The 27,286-nt window shown below is 39.6% G+C and overlaps 1 protein-coding gene across 1 annotated transcript in view; it reads left to right on the top strand.

Moving 5' to 3' along the window:
• The window catches only part of Nlrp9 (NLR family pyrin domain containing 9), a 57,844-nt gene that overhangs the window by 15,419 nt on the left and 15,139 nt on the right, over positions 1 to 27,286 (top strand). The window contains exons 2-4 of the mRNA XM_076927608.1: positions 657 to 988; positions 22,588 to 24,166; positions 26,039 to 26,203. Of these exons, the coding sequence (XP_076783723.1) occupies positions 718 to 988; positions 22,588 to 24,166; positions 26,039 to 26,203 (2,015 nt within the window). The 5' untranslated portion in view covers positions 657 to 717. The remainder of the gene's footprint in view (positions 1 to 656; positions 989 to 22,587; positions 24,167 to 26,038; positions 26,204 to 27,286) is intronic.

Raw genomic sequence — 27,286 nt, 5'->3', positions numbered from 1 at the left:
AAATGTGTTATAGCAGAATCTAAATCTATAGAAATACAGAACTGATCATAGCTTTGATCTTAACAAAACAAGTAAGGAAATCCCCATTCCTGCTCCAGTCAATCTCAAACCCAAAAACAACTATAATAACTGTGGTCGTGGGTTTTCTCCTGGGTCTAAACAATGTTCCCCACTAAATCATAAGTTGGGGGACCAAGAGTCCAATAGAGCCACCCTGGAGGTACAGGTAGTGATGTCTCCTTCCACACTGAGGACTTCCCAAGTCAGGTTTGCTGGTTGATCTGTTCCAGTTTGAAGGCAATTGAAAAGCATCTTCATGTTTCCTGCAAAGAAAAAAATATGCTTCTCAGGGGGTTTCCAAATATATTTATATATATTAGAAAATCTTTCTCATTAAGGAATTTTATTTAGCAACAAAAATTAATGAAACTGTGTCATTAGTAAGATACTGGATGCAACTGGGAAAGTTGATACTCAGCATATTGGGCCAGACCAAAAAAGATAATGTGGCATATTTTCTCTAACTTGTGTACCATGAGTTTTAAAAATAGATTTCTAAAATCATTTATACATTTATATATGAAAAAAGAACATAATATCAATAACTTTGAGCCTTTTGAATTTGTTGATTTGACTCTCATCTAATTATTCCTCAGGCCTCACATGTCTTGGTTTTGAAGATTTATCAAGCTCTGGAATCTGAGATCACTGTCCAAGATGGTGGACACATCTAGCTATGGCTTGCTGAAGCCTCTACAAAAACTGAGTGATGAGGAGTTCCGGAGTTTTAAAGAACTTCTCAGGAAAGAGCCAGAGAAATTTAAACTCAAACCAATATCCTGGACAAAAATTAAGAATGCTTCCAAAGAAGAGCTGATAATGCTATTGAACACACATTATCCAGGACACACATGGGATATGGTGTTGAGCCTGTTTCTACGGGTCAATCGGGAAGATCTCTCAATCATGGCTCAGAAAAAAAGGAGATGTAAGTGAAAATGGAGAGAAAGGGGATAATGGGGAACTGTTGGGTACCAGCCTTAGCTGCTGGCAGGGCCTGGAACAGGATGGAAACAAGAACAGTGAGGGAAGAAAGGATAAGAAAGGGGAAGTCATTTGTTTCATGAGAGACAGGACAGAGAGGATGCACTTCTCTGAAAGGCTTCTCCTACTTTAACAATCTCTTTCTATTGAAAGCTTTGTTTTTGCACAAAATTATTTCCTCAGAAATTTTATTCATTGATTACACAGATTTTCAAAATACATTTTCTCCTAAAGTCTTCCTTGATTACCTGAGAATATTGAAAGAGGAACAAAGCAAACAAACAGCAATTTCATGAAAACTGAAAATTAACATTATGATAAAATCAATTTTCTTCTAACTCAATATCTTAAGATTGGTGCAGTAAAGCCTTATAGTCATAGAAACGCTAGACCAGATGATTCTATTTGAATTTGATTATATTTCAGTTTGGCACAAAATTAATAAATCTAAAGTTATTTCCAACTACCTGTTACATCAAACTTGGCTTTCTACAAAATTTCAATCTCTTGGACCCTTATAAAATTTTTCCTGTCCTTCCCCTGTACTTTTACGGTTGACATTAGACCACCACTCTTTTCCTTTGAGTCTTAAAATATTGTGTAGCCCTTGCTTGAGCAAAGGGAGTCTATCAGAAAAGTTCTGGTCTGACAAGTCTGTTCTGGAAGGCAGGCAGTTCAGTGACCCAAAATCCTGTCCTCTGTGTCTCTGTCATAAACCTTTGTTTCAATATGATTCCTAACTTTAATGCAATCGTGTAAAGAACAAATGAAATCAGGATTCCTAAAACTACTCACTTTTACCTTCAGGAAGTTACTAAGGCTTGTCATTAAGTGTATAATCAAAATCTCTTCCAAGTCATACAAGTTATTTCTAAGGCTGAACATAAAAACCTAGAAGGTCACTACAGTGTGTCTAATTCTAGAATTTCCCTAAGCTTTTCTTTGTTAGTAATTTTCTTAAATCCTCTGTATCATACTTACTAATAACATTCATTAATTATCTAAATGTTTAAGTAACAGGTTCTGAAGAACAACTCAGTTTTCTGTATAACTGTTTATTTTGGGGGAACTCTCATTAATTTCTTTCTTGTGTGTACCAGCTTTTTGTTATCACAGTTCTGGCTTTCAGAGAGTGCCCTTTAACAGTGAGAAATATAAGTATAGCAAAAGGTATGTAGCAAATTTGTACCAAGGGCAGTGGAGGGTCCGCTCAGGTGATCTAAGCACTGGAACTTTGTCAAACAGCATCTTCAGGACACTTGGCATTAAGAGGGAAAGTTAGCCAAGTAGGATCTTCTATTTTAAACTTTGCATTCTTTTGTATATTACATCTTGACTGCAATTTCCTCTCCCTCCATTCTGATTCCCCCTCCCTTCTTGCACACATCTGCTGCTCCTGCATTCATTTTCACAAAACAGCGGGCCTCCCAAGGATATCCATGTATGTGTTCGCATATACAAGTTACAGTAAGACTAGGCGCAAATCCTCATATGGGACTGAATGAGGTGACCCAGCAGGAGGGAAAGTGTCCCAAGAGCATGTGAAAGTGTTAGACATCCCAGCTCTGACTCTTAAGGATCTCACAAAAGCACCAAGCTAACAACTATAATGTGTAGGTGATGTCATCATTGAGTGATAACCCTCCATGTCTGGATATTTGGAAAGGTTTGAAAAGACCATTGAGTATTATATACAGATCATCATTTAACTGGGATGACAGAGGGTGTCCTAATGCACATGATGATAGAATATGCAGGGTGGATTGTAACTAACGAAGCAGATTCTAATATTAACATTGTTTTCCCTAGTTGGCCAAGAAAATTGTTTTTCTGTTTTTTTTTTAAATAGCATTCAAAACAACAAATAAGATATTCCTACTTCTCTCTCCCTCTATCTCTCTTCTTTTCCTTACTCTTTCCTTTTCAGTCTTTGAAAATGTTTCACTGTGTAGTTAAGACCTGTCTTAAACTCATGATTTTCTCCTTTAACTTCCTGAGTTCTGTGTTCTCATGTACCCAGTGCCAGACTCAGCTGCAATGCAGTTTTATCATGTACTCACTCATCCTGTTACCAGACATGAGCTATGAATAGGCCTTCATCTCCTCACATAGAAACATTACCTTAGTATCCTGTGGGGTTTTTCTTTTTTTCTTTTTTGTTTTCTTTTCTTTCCTTTCCTTTCCTTTTCCTTTTTTTTTTTTTTTTTTTTTTTTTTTTTGTTGTTGTTGTTGTTGTTTTTGGTTTTGGTTTTTCAGACAGGGTTTCTCTGTGTAGCCATGGCTATCCTGGAACTCACTCTGTAGACCAGGCTGACCTTGAACTCAGAAATCCTTCTGCCTCTGCCTCCCAAGTGCTGGGATTAAAGGCGTGTGCCACCACTGCCCGGCCTGTGAATTTCTTAATAGAGTAGAGAAAGACCTCAAATTTGCAACCTTAGAATTTCTCCAGGTGGGGAGCTTGTCAAAATCCTTCTGAAGGGAGTATTTTATCAACAAATCACCTCACATTTCAGAGGCATCAAAACCATCTCCATGTCCCAATTTGTCTTCACATCATACATCCTTTGACAGAATTTAACAGATGTTGTGAATGACAGAAGTGTCCATCAAAAATCTTCAGCAAAACCACATGCTTGGTTTGACTGGTCCTTAGTTATGTGATTTATTGTCTAGTCAGCAGCAGCAAGATGATCAATGTCACTAAATCAGTTTCCTCATTGGGATAAGGATATCAGTTATTTTGGAAGGACCATGTAGACATATACATGTAAGATATTAAGAATAACTGAACATGGTCACTGTATCACTTACTTTTCTGTTACTGTGATAAAACACTATGGCCAAAAGCAACTTATGGAAGAATTTTGGCTTATGGTTCCAACGTGATAAGAGTCCATTATGGAAAGAGGCATGACAACACACAGGCATGGTGACAGAGAAGAAAGCTAAGGTCACACTTCAGCTGCAAGCATGAAGCAGAGAGAGTGAACTGGAAGTGGGGTGAGGCTATAAATGTTTAATGCCTTGCTGGTATGGAATCGCTTATTCCCTGTGATTCCTTGGATATTGTTTTCCTCCGTGGGTTAGAGTTTCCGCCTAGTTTTTTTTCAGTAGGACTAAATTTGTATATAAATATTGTTTTAATTTGGATTCGTCCTGAAACATCTTTTCTCCATCTATGGTAATTGAAACTTTTTCTGGGTATAGTAATGTAAGTTAACACCTGCAGTTTTTTTTTATAGTTGCAAGATATTTGTCTGGGCTCTTCTAACTTTGAGAATTTCTCTTGAAGTTGGTGTAATTCTGATAGGTCTGCCTTTGTATGTTACCTGGCCTTTACCCCCCTGCCCCTTTCAATATTATTTCTCTCTTCTGTATTTTTGTGTTTTGATTATTATGTGCCAGGAGGATTTTCTTTTCTAGTTGGTGTGATTTTCAGTCTAATTGAAGTTCTGTATGCTTCTTGTGTGTTTATAGGCATCTCTTTCTTTAGGTTGGAAAAGTTTTCTCCTATGATTGTGTTGACAATATTTTCTGGGCCTCAGATCTGGAACTCTGTACCTTCTTCTATTCCTATTATTCATAGGTTAGGTCTTTACATGGTATTCCAGATTTCCTAGATGTTTTGTGTCAAGAAGTTTTAAGATTTAACATTTTCTCTGATGTATCATTTTTTCTATTATATCTTCTATATCTGAGATTTTCACTTCCATGTCCTGTATCTGTTGGTGATGCTTGCATCTGTTGTTCCTGTTCTCTTCCCTAGTTTTTCTATATCCAGGATCTCCTCAGTTTGTTTTTTCTTTATTGCTTCTATTTCCACTCCCAGGTCTTGCACAGTTTTCTTTGTATCTAGATGAGTTTGGTCCCTGGATGTTCTTGTTGTAGTAGATGTTGGGAGGAAGGTGAACCTCAATGGATCTGGTGTGGGAGGTTTCTGATGCTACCCCTGGAGTATATGGCTCCAGAAATGCAGTTCTGTCTGGTTCAGGAGCCACAAGTCTGATGAAGTTGGGTGGAGAGGTTGCAGAAGAATTGAGGTACCCCTGGGATAGCAGGCTGTACAGGGCAGCTTGGCTTGGCCCAAAGGGCTCAGTGATTAGAGATGATGGAAGGGACGAGGGAAACTTATATGTATGGCTCAGGATCTGCATGTCTTAGGAAGTTCATGGGAGAGGTGGCAGGAGAATGTATGTCTCCCTGGAATAGCAGGCTACTATGCCAGATATGATGAAGGTGGGGGAGAGGCGTCAGGAGAATGGAGGTCTCATTCCCTTCCAGTCACCTCCTCCCACAATTCTATCTCCATACCCCCTTTCCTTATCCTCTGAGATGGCAGGTCCTTCATGGGTATTCCCCAACTCTGACACATCAAGTCTTTGTGGGAGTAGGCACATCCTCTCCCACTGAGGACAGACAAGGTAGCCCAGCCTGAAGAACATATCCCAAGGACAGGCAATAGCTTTTGGAAAAGCCTCACTGCAGTTTTTGGGGACCCACAGAAAGAGTAAGCTGCATACCTGCTAAAATGTGCAAAGAGGCCTAGTTCCAGCTTATGTGCTCTTTGGTTGTTTGTTTAGTCTCTGGGAGACACAAGAGTCCAGGTTAGTTGATTCTGTTGGTCTTCCTATAGAGTTCCTACCCACTTCAGAACTACAGTCCTTCCCCTGCTCTTCCCTAAAAGTGCCCAGTCTCCATGCACTGTTTGGCTATTTGTGTCTGTCTGAATCAGTTGCTGGGTTGAGTCTCTCAGAAGACATCCATGCTAGACTCCTGACTATAAGCATAAGAGAGTGTTATTAATAGTATCATGGATTGGTGCTTGCTGATGTGATGGGTGTCTAGATGGGCTGGTTATTACTTGACTATTCCCTCAGTCTCTGCTCTGTCCCCCATACCTGCATTTTTATCTAAATCACCACATCTATGCATTCTAGCTCTCCCTAGTGCTTCTTGACTATATAGCTATTTTAAGTTCAATGGGCATTCTGGGCTACACCAGAAAACAAAGAAGAGAAACTAGATTAAAGTAGGACAAATTTTAGCTAATGTTAGCTTTTTTTGTTCTCCTTAGGCTGTTACACTAGGTGTGCTTACAGAATGGGAGACACTGAGCCAGGGAGCTGGAGCCATTCCTACAAACTTGATAGGACTTCTTGTTGCCTAGCTATACATAGGAATGTAATGATACTCTTCTCAACCATTCAACTATTTGAGTATTTACACCTTAATCATAATTTAAGAAGTCAAATTACATACATGGCATGTTCCACTTGATTAAAAGCAAGGCTATATAAACCCCTGAGCCATGACAACCTGAAGTAGATAGTGTATTCTCTTAGGTCGACTGAGTTAAGTGTCTGTCTTCTGTGGACATGTGTAACCTTTTCATCTAAAACCAAGATTTCCCAGTCATAGTAATGTCAATGTTTCAGAATGAGCAAGTTATTCTTTGGAAAGGTGTCTTGACTGTTGAGAAGCATTATTAGTTTGGGTTTTTTTTTCCTTTTTTGGTTTTTTTTTTGTTTTTTTTTATTATATTTTATTTACATTTCAGATGCCATCCCCTTTCCCCATTTCCCCTCCCTAGAAAACCCCTATCCCATGCCCCCTTTTCCTTCTTGATTTTGTACATTTTTTAAAATGTTAATCAAAGGCTTTATAAGTTTGGTAATGCTCAAACAGAAGTGTAACCCAATACCCAATCTAGATATATAAACTATCGTTGACTGGTGGAGACATGTGAACATCTGCCTCCATCTCTCTCTCTCTCTCTCTCTCTCTCTCTCTCTCTCTCTCTCTCTCTCTCTCTCATCACCTAGCTTCACCCTTCCTGTTAAAATAAAACATTTCTCTCAAAATGCAATTAGAGCATAATGATTCCTAATTGTACCAGTGAGGTACAAAATAGTTCTAATAGCCAGTCCATCATTTTGTTGACTAACCAGAACCTCTGTCGTCTATCCTAACTAAAACACTTAGTTTTGATCCTTGCTTTTTTCTTGGCTTTAGAATGAATGTCAGCTGAAAACCATCCACTCAGATCTTTTCTCTCAAAGTAAATAGCCAGGATTGGCTATGAGACTATAGGTCTTCAACCCCGTCAGAAATCCAGAATGACTGAGTTAACTGAAATTATAGGAAGCACTAAGCATAGCTTCTAAAACTTAACTAATTTATAGAGACCACTGAACACCTGGAAAGCCCCTATACTATGGAAGGTTGGAGCATCAAATCTTCAGCCTTCTGGCACAGAATCATCTGACAGACCTTAGTGATGCAGAATTATTAAGGGCTGATTACTCTGTCTAGGCAGATATAATCAGTCGACTATTCTGCAGGTGTGTCCTTTTCTGGACATTGATTTGTCTGTAGATGGAGAGAGGCAATTCTTGCCTAGTGGCTGTCACCACACAACTGGAGTAACTCCAAGGATGATCAATTTCTTCTTAGAATCCATGACAGGAAGCTGTCAGGAGCAGACAGGTCTCTAATCAAAATGAATATTAATATAGAAATATTTGTAACATCAATTCTATGAACTTCTGACGTTTTGAAAACCAACTATCCATGTAAGGTAACCTGGACTGTTGTCTGTTAACTCCTCTCAGCTATTTCTAAATAAAATATGGAAAACACCCTAACAATAAACTCAAAGCCATGAATTTGCTATAGTCCCTTAACTCATTGGCTAACCATCCCAAATCAGTTAAGAAAGTTAAAGAAGGACTGGGTCTAAGCCTTGTATTCCTAAATGTGTTATACAGGCACAATGCCCATGAGAGTGTCAATATTCAGCTCACCTTTATATCAATAAGAAGCTTATACCAATGAAAACCTTAAATTTAAAATCAAATTAAATTTTGTACCATTTAAGAAATTATAACTTCATCTTGATATTAATTATACAGATTTCTACCAATAGGTTATGGCTATGCAATAAGTCCTAGCTAGTTCTCCCTTTTCCAGCAAAACCACTACTTTTCCCTAGAAAGATAGACCCATATTAACCACCTTAGTCCCCAAGCCCAGGGAATAGGGGCGCTGACTCTTCTTTAACTTCAAGCTGATTGTGGGCGTTGAGATATTAGAAGGGGGGTGGGAGAAAGAGTAAATTGATAAGCCTCTGATGCTGTGTCTTCACTGCATCCAGATGGAATTCCAGGACATCAGAGGTTTGAGCAGGTCTGCTCAGTATGCTTGATGAGTAGATACACCAAGACTGTGTATTCTGCAATATACAATTCTCAGAACAAGTTTTAGTATCAAAAAAAAAAAAAGATTTTTTTTCCTAAAGGGCTGACATTTTTTTAAAGATGTTGGTTCTAACAACTTTTCTTTTATTTCCCCTTTTTAAAATTGGTTGTAATATTTACATTTCAAATTTTATCCCGTTATCCCATTCCCCCCACCACTCAGGAACCCCTTATCCCATCCCCCCTCCTTGTGCTTCTATGAGGGTGTGTTTTTCCAGTTTCTATGATGCTGTTTCCATTAACATAAACTGCCTCCTAAATTTCTAAATCCTTCCCTTTGTGTTATTAAATCTCCTATTTTTCCTTTTTTTCTTTTCTTTTCTCTTTTTTTCTCCTTTCCCCCCTTTTTTCATCTCTTTTTTTTAATTGGGTATTTACCTTTCAGATTTTATCCCCTTACCCCACTTTCTCCCACCACCCAGAAACCTCCTATCCCATCCCCACTCCTCATGCTTCTATGAGGCAGTGCCCACACCTACCCCCCACTACCCCCTCCCCACCCTTACATCTCCCCCCACTCTGTGTTCGTTTTTTATGGGACCAAGAAACTCCTCTCCCACCTATGCTTGACAAGACCATCCTCCCCTACATATACTGCTGGAGTCATGGGTTGGTCCCTATGTGCTCCCAGGCTGGTGGTTTAGACCCTGGGGGGCTCTGGTTGTTTGGTATTGTTGCTTTCCTCCTGGGGTCACAAACCCTTTCTGCTCCTTCAGTCTTTTCTCTAAGTTCTCCATTGGGAAACCCTTGATCATATCAGTGGTTAGCTGTGAGCATCATCCTCTGAATGTGTTAGTCTTTGGCAGACCTCTAAGGAGACAGCTATATCATATTCTTGACAGCATGCACTTCCAGCCATCCACATCAGTGTCTAGCTTAGGTGACTGTACATGAGATGAATACTCAGGTGGAATGGTCTCCTGATGGCCCCTCCTTAAGTTTCTGTCCCATGTTTTGTTTCTATATTTGCTCCCTTGAGCATTTTTGTTACTCATTCTAAGTAGAACTGAGGCATCCCCTCTTGGTCTTCCTTCTTCATGAGCTTCATGTGGTCTGTGGGTTGAGTCTTCGTGATTCCAAGCTCTTGGGCTAACATCCACTTAACAGTGCGTAAATACCATGTGTGTTATTTTGTGATTGGGTTAACTCACTCAGGATGATAATTTCTAGATCATCCATTTACCTAAATATTTCTCAAATTCATTATTTTTAATAGCTGAGTAATAATCCATTGTATAAATGTACCACATTTTTTGTATCCATTCCTCTGTTGAAGGGCATCTGGGTTCTTTCCAGCTTCTGGCTATTATAAATAAGGCTGCTATGAACATAGTGGAGCATATGTCTTTGTTATTTGTTGGGGCATTTTCTGGGTATATGCCCAGGAGTGGTATAGCTGGATCCTCAGGTAATGCTATGTCCAGTTTTTGGAGAAACCGCCAGACTGATTTTCAGAGTGGTTGTACCAGCTTGCAATCCCACCAATAATGGAGGAGTGTTCCTCTTTCTCCACATCCTTGCCAGCATCTACTATCACCTGAGTTTTGATCTTAGCCATTCTTACTGGTGTGAGGTAGTATCTCGGGGTTGTTTTGATTTGTATTTCCCTGATGACTAAGGATGTTGAGCATTTCTTAAGGTTCTTCTCAGCCATTCGAGTTTCCTCTGTTGAGAATTCTATGTTTAGCTCTGTGCCCCATTTTAATAGGGTTATATGGTTGTCTGGAGTATAATTTCTTGAGTTCTTTGTATATCTTGGATATTAGCCCTCTATCGGATGTAGGATTGGTTAAGATCTTTTCCCAATCTGTTGGTTGCCATTTTGTCTTATTGACAATGTCCTTTACCTTACAGAAGCTTTGCAATTTTATGAGGTCCCATTTGTCAATTCTTGGTCTTAGAGCATAAGCCATTGGTGTTCTGTTCAGGAACTTTTCCCCTGTGCCTAGGTATTCGAGGGTCTTTCCCACCTTCTCTTCTATTAGTTTCAGTGTATCTGGTTTTAAGTGAAGATCTTTTATCCACTTGGATTTGAGCTTTGTACAAGGAGATATGAATGGATTGATTTGCATCCTTCTATATGTTGACCTCCAGTTGAACCAGCACCATTTGCTGAAAATGCTGTCCTTTATCCACTGGATGGTTTTAGCTCCTTTGTCAAAGATCAAGTGACCATAGGTATGTGGGCTTATTTCTGGATCTTCAATTCTATTCCATTGATCTTCCTGCCTGTCTCTGTACCAATACCATGCAGTTTTTATTACTATTGCCCTCTAGTATAGTTTGAGGTCAGGGACGGTGATTCCCCCAGAAGTTCTTTTATTGTTGAGAATAGTTCTCGCTATCCTGGGTTTTTTGCTGTTCCAAATAAATTTGCAAATTGCTCTTTCTATCTTTATGAAGAATTGATTTGGAATTTTGATGGGTATTGCATTGAATCTATAGATTGCTTTTGGCAAGATGGCCATTTTTACTAAGTTAATCCTGCCAACCCAGGAGCATGGGAGATCTTTCCATCTTCTGAGATCTTCTTCTATTTCTTTCTTCAGAGACTTGAAGTTCTTGTCATACAGATCTTTCACTTGCTTGGTTAGATTCACTCCAAGATATTTTATATTTTTTGTAACTATTGTGAAGGGTGTCATTTCCCTAATTTCATTCTCAGCCTGATTATCTTTTGACTATAGGAAGGCTACTGATTTGTTTGAGTTGATTTTATATCCAGCCATTTTACTGAAGTTGTTTATCAGGTTTAGGAATTCTCGGGCCGAAGTTTTAGAGTCACTTAAGTATACTATCATATCATCTGCAAATAGTGAAATTTTGACTTCTTCCCTTCCTATTTGTATCCCTTTGACTTCCTTTTGTTGTCTAATTGCTCTAGCTAGGACTTCCAGTACTATATTGAATAGGTAGGGTGAGAGTGGGCAGCCTTGTCTAGTCCCTGATCTTAGTGGGATTGCTTCAAGTTTCTCAACATTTAGTTTGATGTTGGCTACTGGCATGCTGTATATTGCTTTTACTATGTTTAGGTATGGACTTTGAATTCCTAATCTTTCCAAGACTTTTAACATGAAGGGATGTTGAATTTTGTCAAATGCTTTCTCAGTGTCTAGTGAGATGATCATGTGGTTTTTTTCTTTGAGTTTATTTATGTAGTGGATTACATTGATGGATTTCTGAATATTGAACCATCCCTGCATTCCTGGGATAAAGACTACTTGATCATGATGGATGATTGCTTTGATGTGTTCTTGGATTCGGTTTCTGAGAATTTTATTGAGTATTTTTGCATCAATATACATAAGAGAGATTGGTCTGTAGTTCTCTTTGTTGGGTCTTTGTGTGGTTTAGGTATGAGCATAATTGTAGCTTCATAGAACGAATTGGGTGTTGTTTCTTCTGTTTCTATTCTGTGGAATAGTTTGAAGAGAATTGGTATTAGGTCTTCCTTGAAGGTCTGATAGAATTCTGCGCTAAAACCATCTGGCCCCAGACATTTTTTGGTGGGGAGATTTTTAATGACTGCTTCTATTTCTTTAGGGGTTAGGTGACTGTTTAGATGGTTTATCTGCTCCTCGTTTAACTTTGGTACCTGGTATCTATCTAGAAAATTGTCCATTTCATCCAGATTTTCCAATTTTGTTGAGTCTAAGCCTTTCTAGTAGGATCTGATGATTTTTTTAAATTTTCTCTACTTCTGTTGTTATGTCTCCCTTTTCAGTTCTGATTTTATTAATTTGAGTGCTGTCTCTTTGCCCTTTGGTTAGTCTGGCTAAGGGTTTGTCTATCTTGTTGATTTTCTCAAAGAAACAGCTCCAGGTTTTGTTATTTTGTATAGTTCTTTCTGTTTCAACTTGGTTGATTTCAGCCCTGAGTTTATTTCCTGCCATCTACTCCTCCTGGGTATATTAGCTTCTTTTTGTTCTAACGCTTTCAGGTTTGCTGTCAAGTTGTTAATGTATGCTCTTTCCATTTTCTTTTTTGGGCACTTAGAGCTATGATTTTTCCTCTTAGTACTGCTTTCATGGAGTCCCACAAGTTTTGATATGATGTGTCCTCATTTTCATGTAAATCTAAAAAGTCTTTCTTTCTTTCTTCCTTGACCAAGTTATCGTTGAGTGGAGCATTGTTCAGTTTCCAAGTGTATGTGGGCTTTCCGTTGTTTTTGTCCATGTCAAAGACAAGTCTTAGTCCATGGTGGTCTGATAAGGTACAAGGGATTATTTCATTCTTTTTGTATCTGTTGAGGCCTGTTTTGTGACCAATTATATGGTCTATTTTGGAGAAAATACCATGAGGTGCTGAGAAGAAGATATATTCTTTTGTTTTCTTTTGTTCTATAGATGTCAGTTAAGTCCAATTGGTTCATAACTTCTGTTAGTTTCATTGTGTCTCGATTTAGTTTCTGTTTCCATGATCTCTCCATAGCTAAGAGTGGGGTGTTAATCTCCCACTATTATTGTGTAGGGTGCAGTGTATGCTTTAAGCTTTAGTAAAGTTTCTTTTATGTATGTGGTTGCCCTTGCATTTGGGGCATAGATGTTGAGAATTGCGAGTTCCTCTTGGTACATTTTTCCTTTGACTATGAAGTGTCCTTTATCTTTTTTGATTACTTTTGGTTGAAAAATGATTTTAATTGATATTAGAATGGCTACTCCCACTTGTTTCTTGGGACCATTTGCTTGGAAGATTGTTTTCCAACCTTTTACTCTGAGGTAGTGTCTGTCTTTTCCACAAAGGTGCGTTTCCTGAATGCAGCAAAATGTTGGGTCCTGCTTACGTATCCAGTCTGATAGTCTATGTCTTTTTATTGGAGAATTGAGTCCATTGATATTAAGAGATATTAAGGAAAAATGAGTGTTGTTTCCTGTTATTTTTGTTATTGGCAGTGTAGTTATGTTTGTATAGTTGCCTTCTTTTAGGATTATTAGATTACTTTCTTGCTTTTTCTAGGTTGTAGTTTCCCTCCTTGTGTTGGAGTTTTCCACCAATTATCCTTTGAAGTGCTGGATTTGTGATAAGATATTGTATAAATTTGGATTTGTCATGGAATATTTTGGTTTCTCCATCAATATTGATTGAGAGTTTTGCTGGGTATAGTAGTCTGGGCTGGCATTTGTGTTCTCTTAGGGCCTGTATGATATCAGTCCAGGATCTTCTGGCTTTTAGAGTTTCTGGTGAGAAATCTGGTGTAATTCTTATAGGTCTGCCTCTATATGTTACTTTGCCTTTTTCCCTTACTGCTTTTAGTATCTTCTCTTTGTTTTGTATTTTTGATGTTTTGATTATTATGTGACGGGAGGTGTTTCTTTTTTGGTCTAGTCTATTTGGGGTTCTGTAGGCTTCTTGTATATTTAAGGACATCTCTTTCTTTAGGTTAGGGAAGTTTTCCTCTATAATTTTGTTGAAGATATTTACTCCCTTTAAGTTGGGAGTCTTCACCTTCATCTATACCTATATTCCTTAGGTTTGGTCTTCTCATTGTGTCCTGGATTTCCTGGATGTTTTGTGTTAGGAGCTTTTTACATTTCACATTTTCTTGGACCGTTGTGTCTGTTTTTTATGGTATCTTCTGTGCATGAGATTCTCTCTTCTATCTCTTGTATTCTGTTGGTGATGCTTGTGTCTATTACTCCTGATCTTTTTCCTAGGTTTTCTATCTCCAGAGTGGCCTCCCTTTGAGATTTCTTTATTGTTTCTACTTCCATTTTTAGATCCTGGACGGTTTTGTGTATTACTTCACCTGTTTGGTTGTGTTTTCTTGTACATCTTTAAGGGCTTCTACCTGTTTATCTGCGTTCTACTCAAATTCTTTGAGAGTGTTGTTTATGTCCTTTTTAAAGTCCTCCATCATCATCATGAGAAGTGATTTTAATTCTGAGTCCTGCTTTTCTTGCATGATGTGGTATTCAGGACTTGCTATGGTGGGGGAACTGGGTTCTGGTGATGCCAAGTAACTTTGGTTTCTGTTGTTTACATTCTTGCGCTTGCCTTTCGCCATTTGGTTAGTCGTAGTGCTACTCACACTCACTGGTTCTGACTGGAGTCTGCCTTTCCAGGTATCTTGGTTGTGTCAGAACTCCTCAGGATCCGGATGACTCTATGATCCTGAGCTCCAGCTGCTCTGGGTACGTGGCTCCTCTAGGATATTTCAGGATATGGTGTCTCTACAGTAGTAGACCAGCTAGGTGTTTGCTGTTCTGAATGTAGTTGTTCCTCTCGGATGCTTCGGGATATGGTGTCCCCTGCTCTGCAGCTCTGTGGGTAGTGTCCTCTCTAGGATGCCTGCAGCTCTGCAGTCCTTGACCTCTCTTGGGTACCTCTGCAGCTCTGCAGTCTGTGACCTCCCTAAGGTGCCTCCGGACTCAGTTTCCAGGGGGGAGCAGACCAGCTGGGAGACTGCTCCAGCCACCAATATCTGGGCCAGGGGCAGAAGGGGAGTGGTTCTCTGTGGGGGCAGGGTCTGAATGCCAGGTGCCCTCTGGGGGCTCCCTACTGCTAGTTGTGCTTCTAAGGCCTAGGGCGGTGTGCGGGTTCTCCTACCTGCTGCTCTGTGGTCCATGCCCTCCCTAGGGTGCCTCCAGACTCAGTTTCCAGAGGGGAGCAGATCGGCTGGGAGATTGCTCCAGCCACCAGTATCCAGGCCAGGGGCAGAAGGGCTAGTTTGGGTTTTTAATCTCCACCAGATGACAGGATTTTCTCTTTTAGTGATGAAACTTTAAAATACAGCTGATATTGTTTTCTGAGACAGAGACAGACACAGACAGACAGACAGACAGATGACAGACAGATGACAGACAGATGACAGACAGATGACAGACAGGAGACAGACAGGAGACAGACAGGAGACAGACAGGAGACAGACAGGAGACAGACAGGAGACAGACAGGAGACAGACAGGAGACAGACAGGAGACAGACAGGAGACAGACAGGAGACAGACAGGAGACAGACAGGAGACAGACAGGAGACAGACAGGAGACAGACAGGAGACAGACAGGAGACAGACAGGAGACAGACAGGAGACAGACAGGAGACAGACAGGAGACAGACAGGAGACAGACAGGAGACAGACAGGAGACAGACAGGAGACAGACAGGAGACAGACAGGAGACAGACAGGAGACAGACAGGAGACACAGAAAAGACACAAAGTGAGAAAGAGACAGGGAGAAAAGGGAGACAGGGAGAAAAGGGAGACAGGGAGAAAAGGGAGACAGGGAGAAAAGGGAGACAGGGAGAAAAGGGAGACAGGGAGAAAAGGGAGACAGGGAGAAAAGGGAGACAGGGAGAAAAGGGAGACAGGGAGAAAAGGGAGACAGGGAGAAAAGGGAGACAGGGAGAAAAGGGAGACAGGGAGAAAAGGGAGACAGGGAGAAAAGGGAGACAGGGAGAAAAGGGAGACAGGGAGAAAAGGGAGACAGGGAGAAAAGGGAGACAGGGAGAAAAGGGAGACAGGGAGAAAAGGGAGACAGGGAGAAAAGGGAGACAGGGAGAAAAGGGAGACAGGGAGAAAAGGGAGACAGGGAGAAAAGGGAGACAGGGAGAAAAGGGAGACAGGGAGAAAAGGGAGACAGGGAGAAAAGGGAGACAGGGAGAAAAGGGAGACAGGGAGAAAAGGGAGACAGGGAGAAAAGGGAGACAGGGAGAAAAGGGAGACAGGGAGAAAAGGGAGACAGGGAGAAAAGGGAGACAGGGAGAAAAGGGAGACAGGGAGAAAAGGGAGACAGGGAGAAAAGGGAGACAGGGAGAAAAGGGAGACAGGGAGAAAAGGGAGACAGAGCAAAAAAAAAAAGGACAGAGCAAAAAAAAAAAGGACAGAGCAAAAAAAAAAAAGGACAGAGCAAAAAAAAAAAGGACAGAGCAAAAAAAAAAAGGACAGAGCAAAAAAAAAAAGGACAGAGCAAAAAAAAAAAGGACAGAGCAAAAAAAAAAGGACAGAGCAAAAAAAAAAAGGACAGAGCAAAAAAAAAAAGGACAGAGCAAAAAAAAAAAGGACAGAGCAAAAAAAAAAAGGACAGAGCAAAAAAAAAAAGGACAGAGCAAAAAAAAAAAAGGACAGAGCAAAAAAAAAAAAGGACAGAGCAAAAGAGACAGAGTCACAACCACAAATAAAGATGGTACAAAAAATAAATTTCTAAATTAAGCACAAGGTTTCTATAGTAGAAGTAATCTAGACCTGACAGTTTTAACTTAAGTAGCAGTAAAACTTAACCCAATTCTAGTATTTATTCATCCATCCAAATTCACTAAGTCACATAAACTCTTAACATATAATTTTTACATTTATTATTTTTAGCTTTATTTTAAATTATATTTGTGTGTGTGTGTGTGTGTGTGTGTGTGTGTGTGTGTGTGTGTGTGTGTGTGTGCCAGGAGTGTAGGCTCCTTGAGGTCGGGATTTAGATCCCCTGAACCTGGAGCTGCAGGCATTTGTGGGCCACTTGATGTGGGTACTGGTAACTGAATTCAGGTCCTCTGCAAAAGCAGTATGCACTTTTAACCTGTGAACTACTTCTCCAACTCAAATTTATGTATTATTTGTGTGGGTATACAATTGAGTGCATGTAGAGATGAGAGGAAAACTTGTTGCTGGTGCATGTTGGTCTAGTGTGCCCCTATCCATTGAAACATATTTGTAGCTCCAAAGCAACATTTTATATAGGACAATATAACATGAAAATATAGGACATCTTTTTTTTCAAAATGTAACAAAAATGTAATAAATTTAAAATTCCATGCAAATACCAATGTTCTGTTTTGAAAAGATATTGAGTTATGTGAGTGTTCTGTCTGCACACATGAATATGCTCCACATGCAAGCAATGCCTGTGATGGCCAGAAGAGGGCAGGAATCCCTGGAGCTGAACTTAACAGGTAGTTGTGAGTGACAATGTTGGTGCTGGGAACTGAACCCAAATCCTCTGGGAGAAAAACAAGTTCTCTTAACTTAATGAACATCTCTGATACACCAATCACTGCCACAATTTCCAGTAAATCTCAGAGAAGTCAGTAGGCTACTGCTCTCCAAAAGCCTGGTACAGAAGAAGCTCATGAGAAAATATCCAAGTGTGTTACCATTCACATGCAGGTTGCATGCTAACTTCCTCCATAAATAACCAGATGAAACACTTTCGCTTAATCTTCTTTGACTGAGGTTATTGATCCAAACACATTAAATAACATACCTAAAATTATAAGATGCATACAATTTAACCCAAGACAACCTGACACCCTCATCTGGATTCTTACCCATAGACTTGAAACTCTATAACCCCCAAGTTGGATTCACTGTGTTTTTACCTGAATTAAATCTTGCTGTGACTAAGCATAGAATTATAAACGTGTTTATCAAATTGAAAAATTATGAATAGAATGATTCTTAAATGACTTACTGAAGATAGGAAGATAGGAAAATTTTAGACTGAATAGCAACATTCTGAGTCCTAACTCATAAAATCATTTACAAATGAAGTACTTATGGATTTCTCCTGGGAGGTACCATGCCCTTTTCAAATTTATAATGTAACAAATACCCAGAACTCATGCTTTACAGTAGCTGTTGCTCTAATGTGAGTTACCAGTTTGGTCATAACGCTTTTACAGGCAATATAGCAAATTATAAACCTGGGTATAAGGAAACAACCAACTGAGGGTCTGGGTTTTAGGACCTATGTTGGGTAGCAAGAAGATACAGGATAGCTGAGTTCATTTTCTATGTGAATTAAAGCATGTAAGGGCACAAGTATTCTATGGGAGGTGACTGTAGAATGTATTTGCAGTATAGATTTTTCAGGAATAGAAGAGGCCCTACATATGGGACACAGTATTCATACACTGCCTTTAGCAGTGAGTCCCCACTTCTTTTTTTAAATATTTAATAATCTATATTTAATCCTACAGTTAACATACTTGTTAGATAATGTATCATTTGACAGCCCATCAGTTTTCTTTTTTTGCAGTTTAATTTTTATTGGATATTTTATTTACATTTCAGATGCCATCCCCTTTCCCCATTTCCCCTCCCTAAATAATCCCTATCCAATATCCCCTTCTCATTTTTGATTTTATACAATTTTTAAATGTTAATCAAAGGCTTTATAAGTTTGGTAATGCTCAACAACAAGATGCCCATATAATCACAAGTGTAACCCAATACCCAACCTAGATATATCAACTACCTTTGACTGGCAGAGACACTCACCTCCATGCTCCCCACCTCCTTCTCTCTTCACCTAGGTCTTCCTCTCCTTCTCCTCTTCTCTTCCTCTTCCTCTCCTTAATACTCCTACCGTATCTCCTCCTACATATCATCCTTCCTGTTAAAATAAAACTTTTCTCTTAAAATACAATTATAGAATAACTATACCAATTTGTGTCAGTAAAGTACAAGATAGACCTAATACTCAATCCATCATTTTGTTGACTAACCAGAACCTCTGTCATCCCTCCTAACTAAAGGACTTAGTTCTGAACCTGGCTTTTTTTTTTCTTGGCTTTAGAATGAATGTCAGCTGAAAACCATCCTCTCAAATCTTTTCTCTCAAAGTAAATAGCCAGGATTGGCTATGAGACTATAAGTTTTCAACCCCATCAGAAATCCAGAATGACTGAGTTAACTAAAATTATGGGAAGCACAAAGCATAGCTTCTAAAACTTAGCCAATTTACAGAGACCACCAAACACCTGGACAGTCCCTATTACTACAAAGCGTTGGAGCATCTGATCTTCAGCCTTCTGGTCCAGAATCATCGGATAGACCTATTGATGCAGGATTCTTAAGGGCTGATTACTCTGTCTTGGCAGATATAATCAGTCGACTGACTGTTCTGCAAGTGTGTCCTTTTCTGAACAGTAATTTGTCTGTAGATGAAAAAAGGCAATTCTTGCCTAGTGGCTGTCTCCCCACAACTGGAGTAACTACAAAGATGCTCAATTTCTTCTTAGAATCCAAGACAGGAAGCTGTCAGGAGCAGACAGGTCTCTAATTAAAATGAACATTAATATGGAAATGTTTGTAACGTCAATTCTGTGGACTTCTGATGTTTTGAAAACCAACTATCCATGTAAAGTAATCTAGACTGTTGTCTGTTAACTCCTCTCAGCTATTTCTAAATAAAATCTAGAAAACACCCTAACAATAAACTCAGAGACACAGATTTACTATAGGCCCTTAACTCGCATGCTAACCATCTCAAATCAGTTAGAAAAGTTAAAGAAGGACTTGGTCTAAGCCTTGTATTCTTAAATGTGTTATATAGGTGCAATGCCTATGAGAGTAAAAATATTAATCTCACTTTTATATTAATAGGAAGTTCATACCAATGAAAATGTTAAACTTGAAATCAAAGTAAATTTTGTACCATTTAAGAAATTATAACTTTATCTTAATAACAATTATACAAATATCTACCAATAGGTTATGGCTATGCAATAAATCCTAGCTAATCCTCCCAGTTCCAACAAAACCACGACTTTTCCCTAGAAAGACAGCCCAATATAAACCACCTCAGTCCCCAAGCCCAGGGAATAGGGGCACCGACTCTTCATTAACTTCTTCAAGCTGATTATGGGTGTTGAGATATTAGAAGAGGGGCAGGGGGAAGAGTAAATTGATAAGCTTCTGATGCTGTGTCTTCACTACATCCAGCTAGAATTCCAGGACATCAGAGAGAGGTTCCAGCAGGTCTGCTCAGCTTGCTTGATGAGTAGATGCACCAAGGCTGTGTATTCTGTAATACACAATTCTCAAAACAAATTTTGGTGTTAAGATAATTGTTTGTTTGAATTCTGGAATCTAGTCTACTAGCGGCTTGCCTCTGTTATGTCTAATTCATATAATTCTGGGAGTTTCTATGAGGGTGTGCTCCCACCATCCTCCCATTTCTGCCTCCCTGCTCTCGAATTCCCCAACATTAGGGAATCCAAACTTTCAGGCACCAAGGTTGTCCACTTCCACTGATGCCTAACCCCTTACCCCATTCCCCCTCTTTCCATTACAATGAGGGTGTGCTCCCACCATCCTCCCATTCCTACCTTCTAGCTCTCAAAATTCCCTAACACTAGGGAATCCAAACTTTCAAGCACCAAGGCCGTCCACGTCCACTGATGCCTGGTAAGGCCACCCTCAACTACCTATACAGGTGGAGCCATGAGTCCCTCCCTTTGTGTTCTTGAGCTGGAGAATTTAGAATGGCTCCTCCAGCTTGTTTCTTAGGGCCATTTGCTTGAAAAATTGTTTTCTAGCCTTTTACTCTAAGGTAAAATCTGTCTTTGTCACTGAAGTGGGTTTCCTGTATGCAGCAGAATGCTGGGTCCTGTTTACATATCCAGTCAATTAGCCTGTCTTTTAATTGGGGAACTGAGTCCATTGATATTAAGAGATATTAAGGAACAGTGATTGTTGCTTCCTGTTATTTTTATTAAGAGGTGGAATCATCTTTGTGTGGCTATCTTCTTTTGGATTTGTTGGAAGAGATTACTTTCTTGCTCTTTCTGGGGTATAATTTCCCTCCTTGTATTAGAGCTTTCCCACTATTAACCTTTTTAGTGCTGAATTTGTGGAAAGATATTGTGTAAATTTGGTTTTATCATGGAATATCTTGGTTTCTCCATCTAAGGTAATTAAGAGTTTTGCTGGGTATAGTAGCCTGGGCTGGCATTTGTGATCTCTTAGGGTATGTATGACATCTGTCTAGCATCTTCTAGCTTTTATAGTCTCTGGTGAGAAGTCTGGTGTAATTCTGATAGGTCTGCTTTTATGTTACCTGGCCTTTTTCCCTTACTGCATTTAATATCCTTTGTTTTGTGCACTCCGTGTTTTGATTATTATGTGATGGGAGGTATTTCTTTTCTGGTCTAGTCTATTTGGTGTTCTATAGGCTTCTTGTATGTTTATGGGCATCTTGTTCTTTAGATTAGGGAAGTTTTCTTCTATAATTTTGTTGAAGATATTTATTGGCCCTTTAAGTTGGGAATCTTCACTCTCATCTATACCTATTATCCTTAGATTTGGTCTTCTCATTGTGTCCTGGATTTCCTGGATGTTTTGTGTTAAGAAATTTTTGCATTTTCCATTTTCTTTGACAGTTGTGTCAATATTTTTTCTATGGTATCTTCTGCACCTGAGATTCTCTCTTCTATCTCTTGTATTCTGTTGGTGAGGCTTGCATCTATGACTCCTGATTTCTTTTTTAGGTTTTCTATCTCCAGAGTAGTCTCCCTTTGTGATTTCTTTATTGTTTCTACTTCTATTTTTATGTCCTGGATGGTTTTATTCAATCCCTTCACCTGTTTGCTTGTGTTCTCTTGTAATTCTTTAAGAGATTTTTGTGTTTCCCCTTAAAGGCTGCTACCTGTTTACCTGTGTTCTTCTCAAATTCTTTGAGAGTATTATTTATGTCCTTCTTAAAGTCCTCTATCATCATCATTATAAGTGATTTTAAATCTGAATTTTGCTTTCCTAGTGATATGGGGATTTCAGGACTTTCTTGTGTGGGAGGCCTAGGTTCTAATGATGCCAAGTATCGTGGTTTGCTGATGCTTATGTTCTTGGGCTTACCTTTCACCATCTGGATCACCTTAGGGCTACCTGCCCGGTCTCTGACTGGAGCCTGTCTTTCCTATTATTTTGGTTTTATCAGAAATGTGTGGGGTGGGTGTTACTACTGGGGTGAGAGGTAGCACCCAAGATCTGCTCAGTGCTCAGGCCCAAACATGAAGGAACTAGCGCTCTGAGCCAGGAGTGACTTCCTGGGTCCTAGTGGGTCCCAGTTATTCCCTGTTTGGGGCCAGTGTTTTCTCCTTACCCAAGATACTGTCCAGGTTAGAGCTCCTACAAGGCCCACTTCCTCTGGGGCAGAGCTGCCGCCCAGGATCTGCTCAGTGCTAGGGTCCAGACCGGAAGGAGTCCACTTCTTTTTACAAGCATGGAAAGAGTTTCATGCAATATTTTTCTCTATCTTGAGGTGTGGGCATGGAAAACTGGTTGGTTGGTTGGTTGGTTGGTTGGTTGGTTGGTTGGGATTAAGGTGGGACCCTAACCATGCTTTGTTTGTGGTGTCATAAGAAAGGAAAACCTACATCAAGTGCAGGTGAAGGAGATGGGAAGTTGTTGCAGGGGAAGAGGTGGGTGTCTCTCTACCTTTTTTTGCTCCTCAGGAGCAATGGCCTTGGTGATGCAGATGTGTAGGTCATTCATTAGGCATACATTTAAGAAATACTGCAATTCATTCTTGGGGGTATTATATTCCTAACTGTCCTGTGTTCTGATTTCATCCCACTCAGATAAACAAAATAAATACAAAAAATTTATGAAGACTACATTTCAAACCATATGGACATCGGAGACCAACATTCATATACCTGATAGAAACTACCAAGTAATTATAGAACCCCAGTACAAAGCATTGCAGGACATATTTGATTCTGAGTCAGAGCCAGTCACTGCAGTTGTATCAGGTCAAACAGGAGGAGGAAAAACCATTTTCTTAAGAAAAGCAATGTTGGATTGGGCATCAGGAAATTTATTGCAGAACCGATTTCGATATGTTTTCTTCTTCTCTGTTTTCTCACTTAACAATACCACAGAGTTAAGCTTAGCTGAGCTTATCTCAAGTAAGTTGCCTGAGTCTGCAGAGACACTGAATGACATTGTATCTGCTCCGAAGAGAATCTTGTTTATCCTGGATGGATTTGATTACCTGAAATTTGACTTGCGACTCAGAACAAACTTGTGCAATGACTGGAGGAAGAGGCTGCCAACACAAATTGTCTTGAGTAGTTTGCTACAGAAAATAATGCTCCCAGAATGTTCTCTGCTTCTTGAATTGGGACAAAGAAGTCTACCAAAAATCTATCGTTTACTGCAGTATCCAAGGGTGATAACTATTCTAGGATTCTCTGAGCAGTGTGTAGAGTCCTATTGTGTGTCCTTCTTTGGTAATGAGAAAGGTGAAGAAATCTCTGAGAACTTAAGAAATAATAAATTAATACATTTATTCAATAAGCCTTATCTATGTTGGATGTTCTGTAGTTGTTTAAAGTGGCAGTATGACAGAGGGGAAGAAGGGTACGTTAGGGCTAAAACAGATTCAGCTTTCTTCACACAATTTATGGTTAGTGCATTCAAATCAACATATGCCAGTACTCCACTTAAACAGAACAGAGCCCAGTTAAAGACCCTGTGTACCTTGGCTGTAGAAGGAATATGGAACAAGTTGTTTGTTTTTGACTCTGAAACTCTGAGGAGAAATGGGATATCTGAATCAGATAAGGCAGTATGGCTAAAAATGAAATTTCTCCAGAATCATGGTAACCACACTGTGTTTTATCATCCGACACTACAGTCATATTTTGCTGCCATGTTCTATTTCCTCAGACAAGACAAAGACACACATATCCCAGTCACTAGAAGCATACCTCAACTTCTAGGAAAAATGTATGCTTATGACCAGACCCAGTGGCTCCAGACAGGGATATTTTTGTTTGGAATTGCCAATGAACAAGTTGCCTCCATGCTCAAACCAAACTTTGGATTTATACAACCCAGAGATGTAAAACAGGAAATCATTACATACCTTAAAAGTCTCAGTCAACAAGGGTGCATTGAAAAACTGGAAAGACCTGAGAATTTGTTCACCTGTCTACGTGACAACCATGAGGAAAGATTTATAAGACAAGTGATGGATCTATTTGAAGAAATTACTATTGATATTCGTAATTCAGATGTATTGTCAATGACTGCATGCAATCTGCAGAAATCCCCCAAATTAAAGAAACTTCATCTGCATATACGAAAGAGAGTTTTTTCAGAAATCTATAACCCAGAATGTTGTAACATAGAGATCTTTACAGACAACAAACTGTGAGTACATCTCTGAACCTTGCTAACTGTTATTCAATATTTGCCTTAATGTCCAATGCAATATTTTATAGATGTATCCATACTGTATCCATGTAAATTCATGATGAAGCCAGAGGAAGATGTGGGGTATCTCTCTCTATTGTTCTCTGCTTTAATTCCTTGGGACAGTCTCTCACCATCTTGGTGAGGCAAACTGATCAGGAAGATACAAGCGTCTATGTGTTTCCATCTTCTAATGCTGAGCAACAGCCTCATGCAACCATGTCCACCTTTCTCTGTCAGTATTGTGGGTCTGAATTCAGGTTCTCTTGTTTGCACAGCAAATTCTCTGACCCATCAATCCCTCTCTCCACATGGTGAAGCTCTTATATGTCTGTGCTTGATTGTTCAGATGGCACAGTCAGAAAGGCTCTCTGCTATGTCTTCACACTGCTGTTTGGAGCTGTGTGGCTCTGAACAGCCATGTCATGCAAAGAAGAAAGTTCTCACAGGACCAGTGTTAGGTGGAAATGTGAGCAACTTCATTGCAGTGTTTAATGCTTGTCTTCATCCATAGCATATTTAGAGTGTCCTGGTGATTACATTAAATTAGTGGTTATACTAAGTTGCTCTAGTTGACATGACTCACATGGAATTACGGTTGCTAGCTCACACAAGGTCTTTCAAATGTCCACTCTTTTACTGGACATACTAAGTAATTCCCTCAGGGGTCCCAAATATCTACCCTAATTCACATAGAAACCATGCTTTGTCACTAAAACAAAGGGCACTCGAGATCCCAGTAAAGTCGGATGCCTTCAGCAGTGAATCATAGATAGTAATAGTGAATCCCCAACAGAGATTCAATTCTGGTTTATCTCATCTCAAGCCATACCTCTTTGTTATAATTTTTCAGTGCATTGATTTGTAATTTTACTCGAATATATAGTGTATTCTGGTTACTCTCACTTTCTATTCAGTTCTGTTTCTCTTCAGAACAGGGTGTATCTCATCACCCGTCTTCTTTACAACTTCCTTTCTCACATTGACATCTTTTTATTCTGTCAGCTATGGAGCTTAACTAAGGTTAAACTCGGTGTGCCCAAAGGTTTGGAACTGAGCATTGGACCCTGGTGGGCTCACTTGTGGAAATAAACTTGAAGATGACTACTCCTTCCCCAGAAGGCAGTGATTAAGCCAGAAGGAGTAGATCTGTGTGACCCTCTCCCTACTTTATTGTTGACTGGTATCAGGCCTGGTCTTTTACAGGATGATTAAGGCATCCATTGATGTGGTGGATCAAGACGTCAAAGTCTAGACCATGTCCAGAAGATGGCATTTTGTATCCCACAGTGCTCTCTCTCTCTCTCTCTCTCTCTCTCTCTCTCTCTCTCTCTCTCTCTGCCTCCCTCTTGCCCTCTCCTCACCACTCCTTGAGTCTCCTCTCCGAGCCTCTCTCCGAGCCTTGTTCCTCTCCTGTCCTCTTTCTTTCCTTAAGAACAGATTTATTTATTTTTATTTAAGGTATATGAGTGTTTTGCCTGTGTGTATGCCTATGTACCTTGTGAGTACAGTGCCTGTGCAGCCCAGAAGAGGCCATTAGATCTTCTGGGACTAAAGTTACAGATGGTTGTAAGCTTCCACATGGATTCTGGGAATCAAACTAGTGATCTTTGCAAAAGTATGAAGTTGTCTTAACCTCTTGGGCATTTCCTAACCCACAGTCACCTTTTTAATCCCTATGCTATGTTGATCCATTTTATTTATATAAACTTCTCCCAGTTGCAAGGGTAACTGCCTGATTTGAGGGGGTTGGAAGTGATTTACGTATTTGGGGGATGTCTTTAGTTGAATTTAACCATTAGGGAATAATGATGTATTATCTCATTGCAGAAAAGTAGCCAGAGATTGGGAAATGTTATGCAGTATTTTCTGCAACTTACATTTGTTGGATCTGGACAGCTGTCATTTCAATAAAATGGCCATACAGGATCTCTGTAATTCAATGTCTCCATCACCTAGGATGCCTCTGACTGCTTTTAAGCTCCAAAGCTTCTCGTAAGTTTAATAGTGACCCATCCTTTAAGTAGATAGAAGAAATTCCCTCTCCTCCTTCAGGAGAAAACTAAAGCATGAATAAATGCAAGAATTAAAACCCAAGAATAGTAAATACAATAGTACCCAAGAGTCATATATTCAAAGTTTTCTGTGTCTCACACACACACACACACACACACACACACACACACACACCTGATTCATTTATAGTTTAAAAGCCTATACATCTAGTGTGTGTATGTGTCTGTGCATGCACATGGCAAAATAGCAGTCAACAGGGACTCTATTCTAGAGACTACAATGAATGCTAATTAAAGGTCTATTTTAAATTAGTTTTAATTGTGACTATGTATGCGTGCATCTGAATTGGGTTCTTTGGAGTTAGAGTTATAAACAGTTGTGAGCTTCCTAACACTGTGTGCTGGGAAATGAACTCTGGTTCTTTGAAAGAGCAGCATGTGCTCTTTGCCACTGAGCCATCTGTCCAGCCAAATGTTAATCTCTAAGTCATTATGATGACATCTACTTGTTAGCATGAGGAAACATAGCCTAGATTAAGTCTGCTTACATTTTTCCCACCTTAAAAAGAGAATGAATACAAAAAGAAAAAATCTAATTTTTTTTAAAGTCTGGAACCCATTCTATGGCCATTATAGATTGTGATGCCATAAAAAAATATTAAAGAATATGCCACCATCACCTGGATTCTTTAATTCCAACAGTAGGGAGGCAGAGGCAAGGAGATCTGAGCTTAAAGGCAGCCTGGTCTACAGAGTAAGTTTCAGGATAGCCAGGGCTGCACAGTGAAACCCTGTCTCAAAAAAAGCCAAGCAAAAAAGATAAAGGAAAAAATCAGAAAACCACTGGTACTTAAAGAAATGAGCCCTTTACTTGGGATACACAGCTAGAAACATTAATACAAATACAAATATCTGTGTTGTACATAAAGTGTAATTCTAGTTTGGTTGCCATGACCAAAGGCATCCTGGGGAAGGAAAGTGCCTATTTCATTTTTTAACCACTCCTTGGTCATAATCCATCAACAAGGGCAGCCAGGGCAGGAACCTGAAGGCAGGAACTGAA

The sequence above is a fragment of the Arvicanthis niloticus genome, chromosome 30 (genome assembly GCF_011762505.2).
Source record: "Arvicanthis niloticus isolate mArvNil1 chromosome 30, mArvNil1.pat.X, whole genome shotgun sequence".
Taxonomy (NCBI): Eukaryota; Metazoa; Chordata; class Mammalia; order Rodentia; family Muridae; genus Arvicanthis; species Arvicanthis niloticus.
Note: the sequence above shows the minus strand (reverse complement) of the source record. Positions and strands in the feature narration are given on the sequence as shown.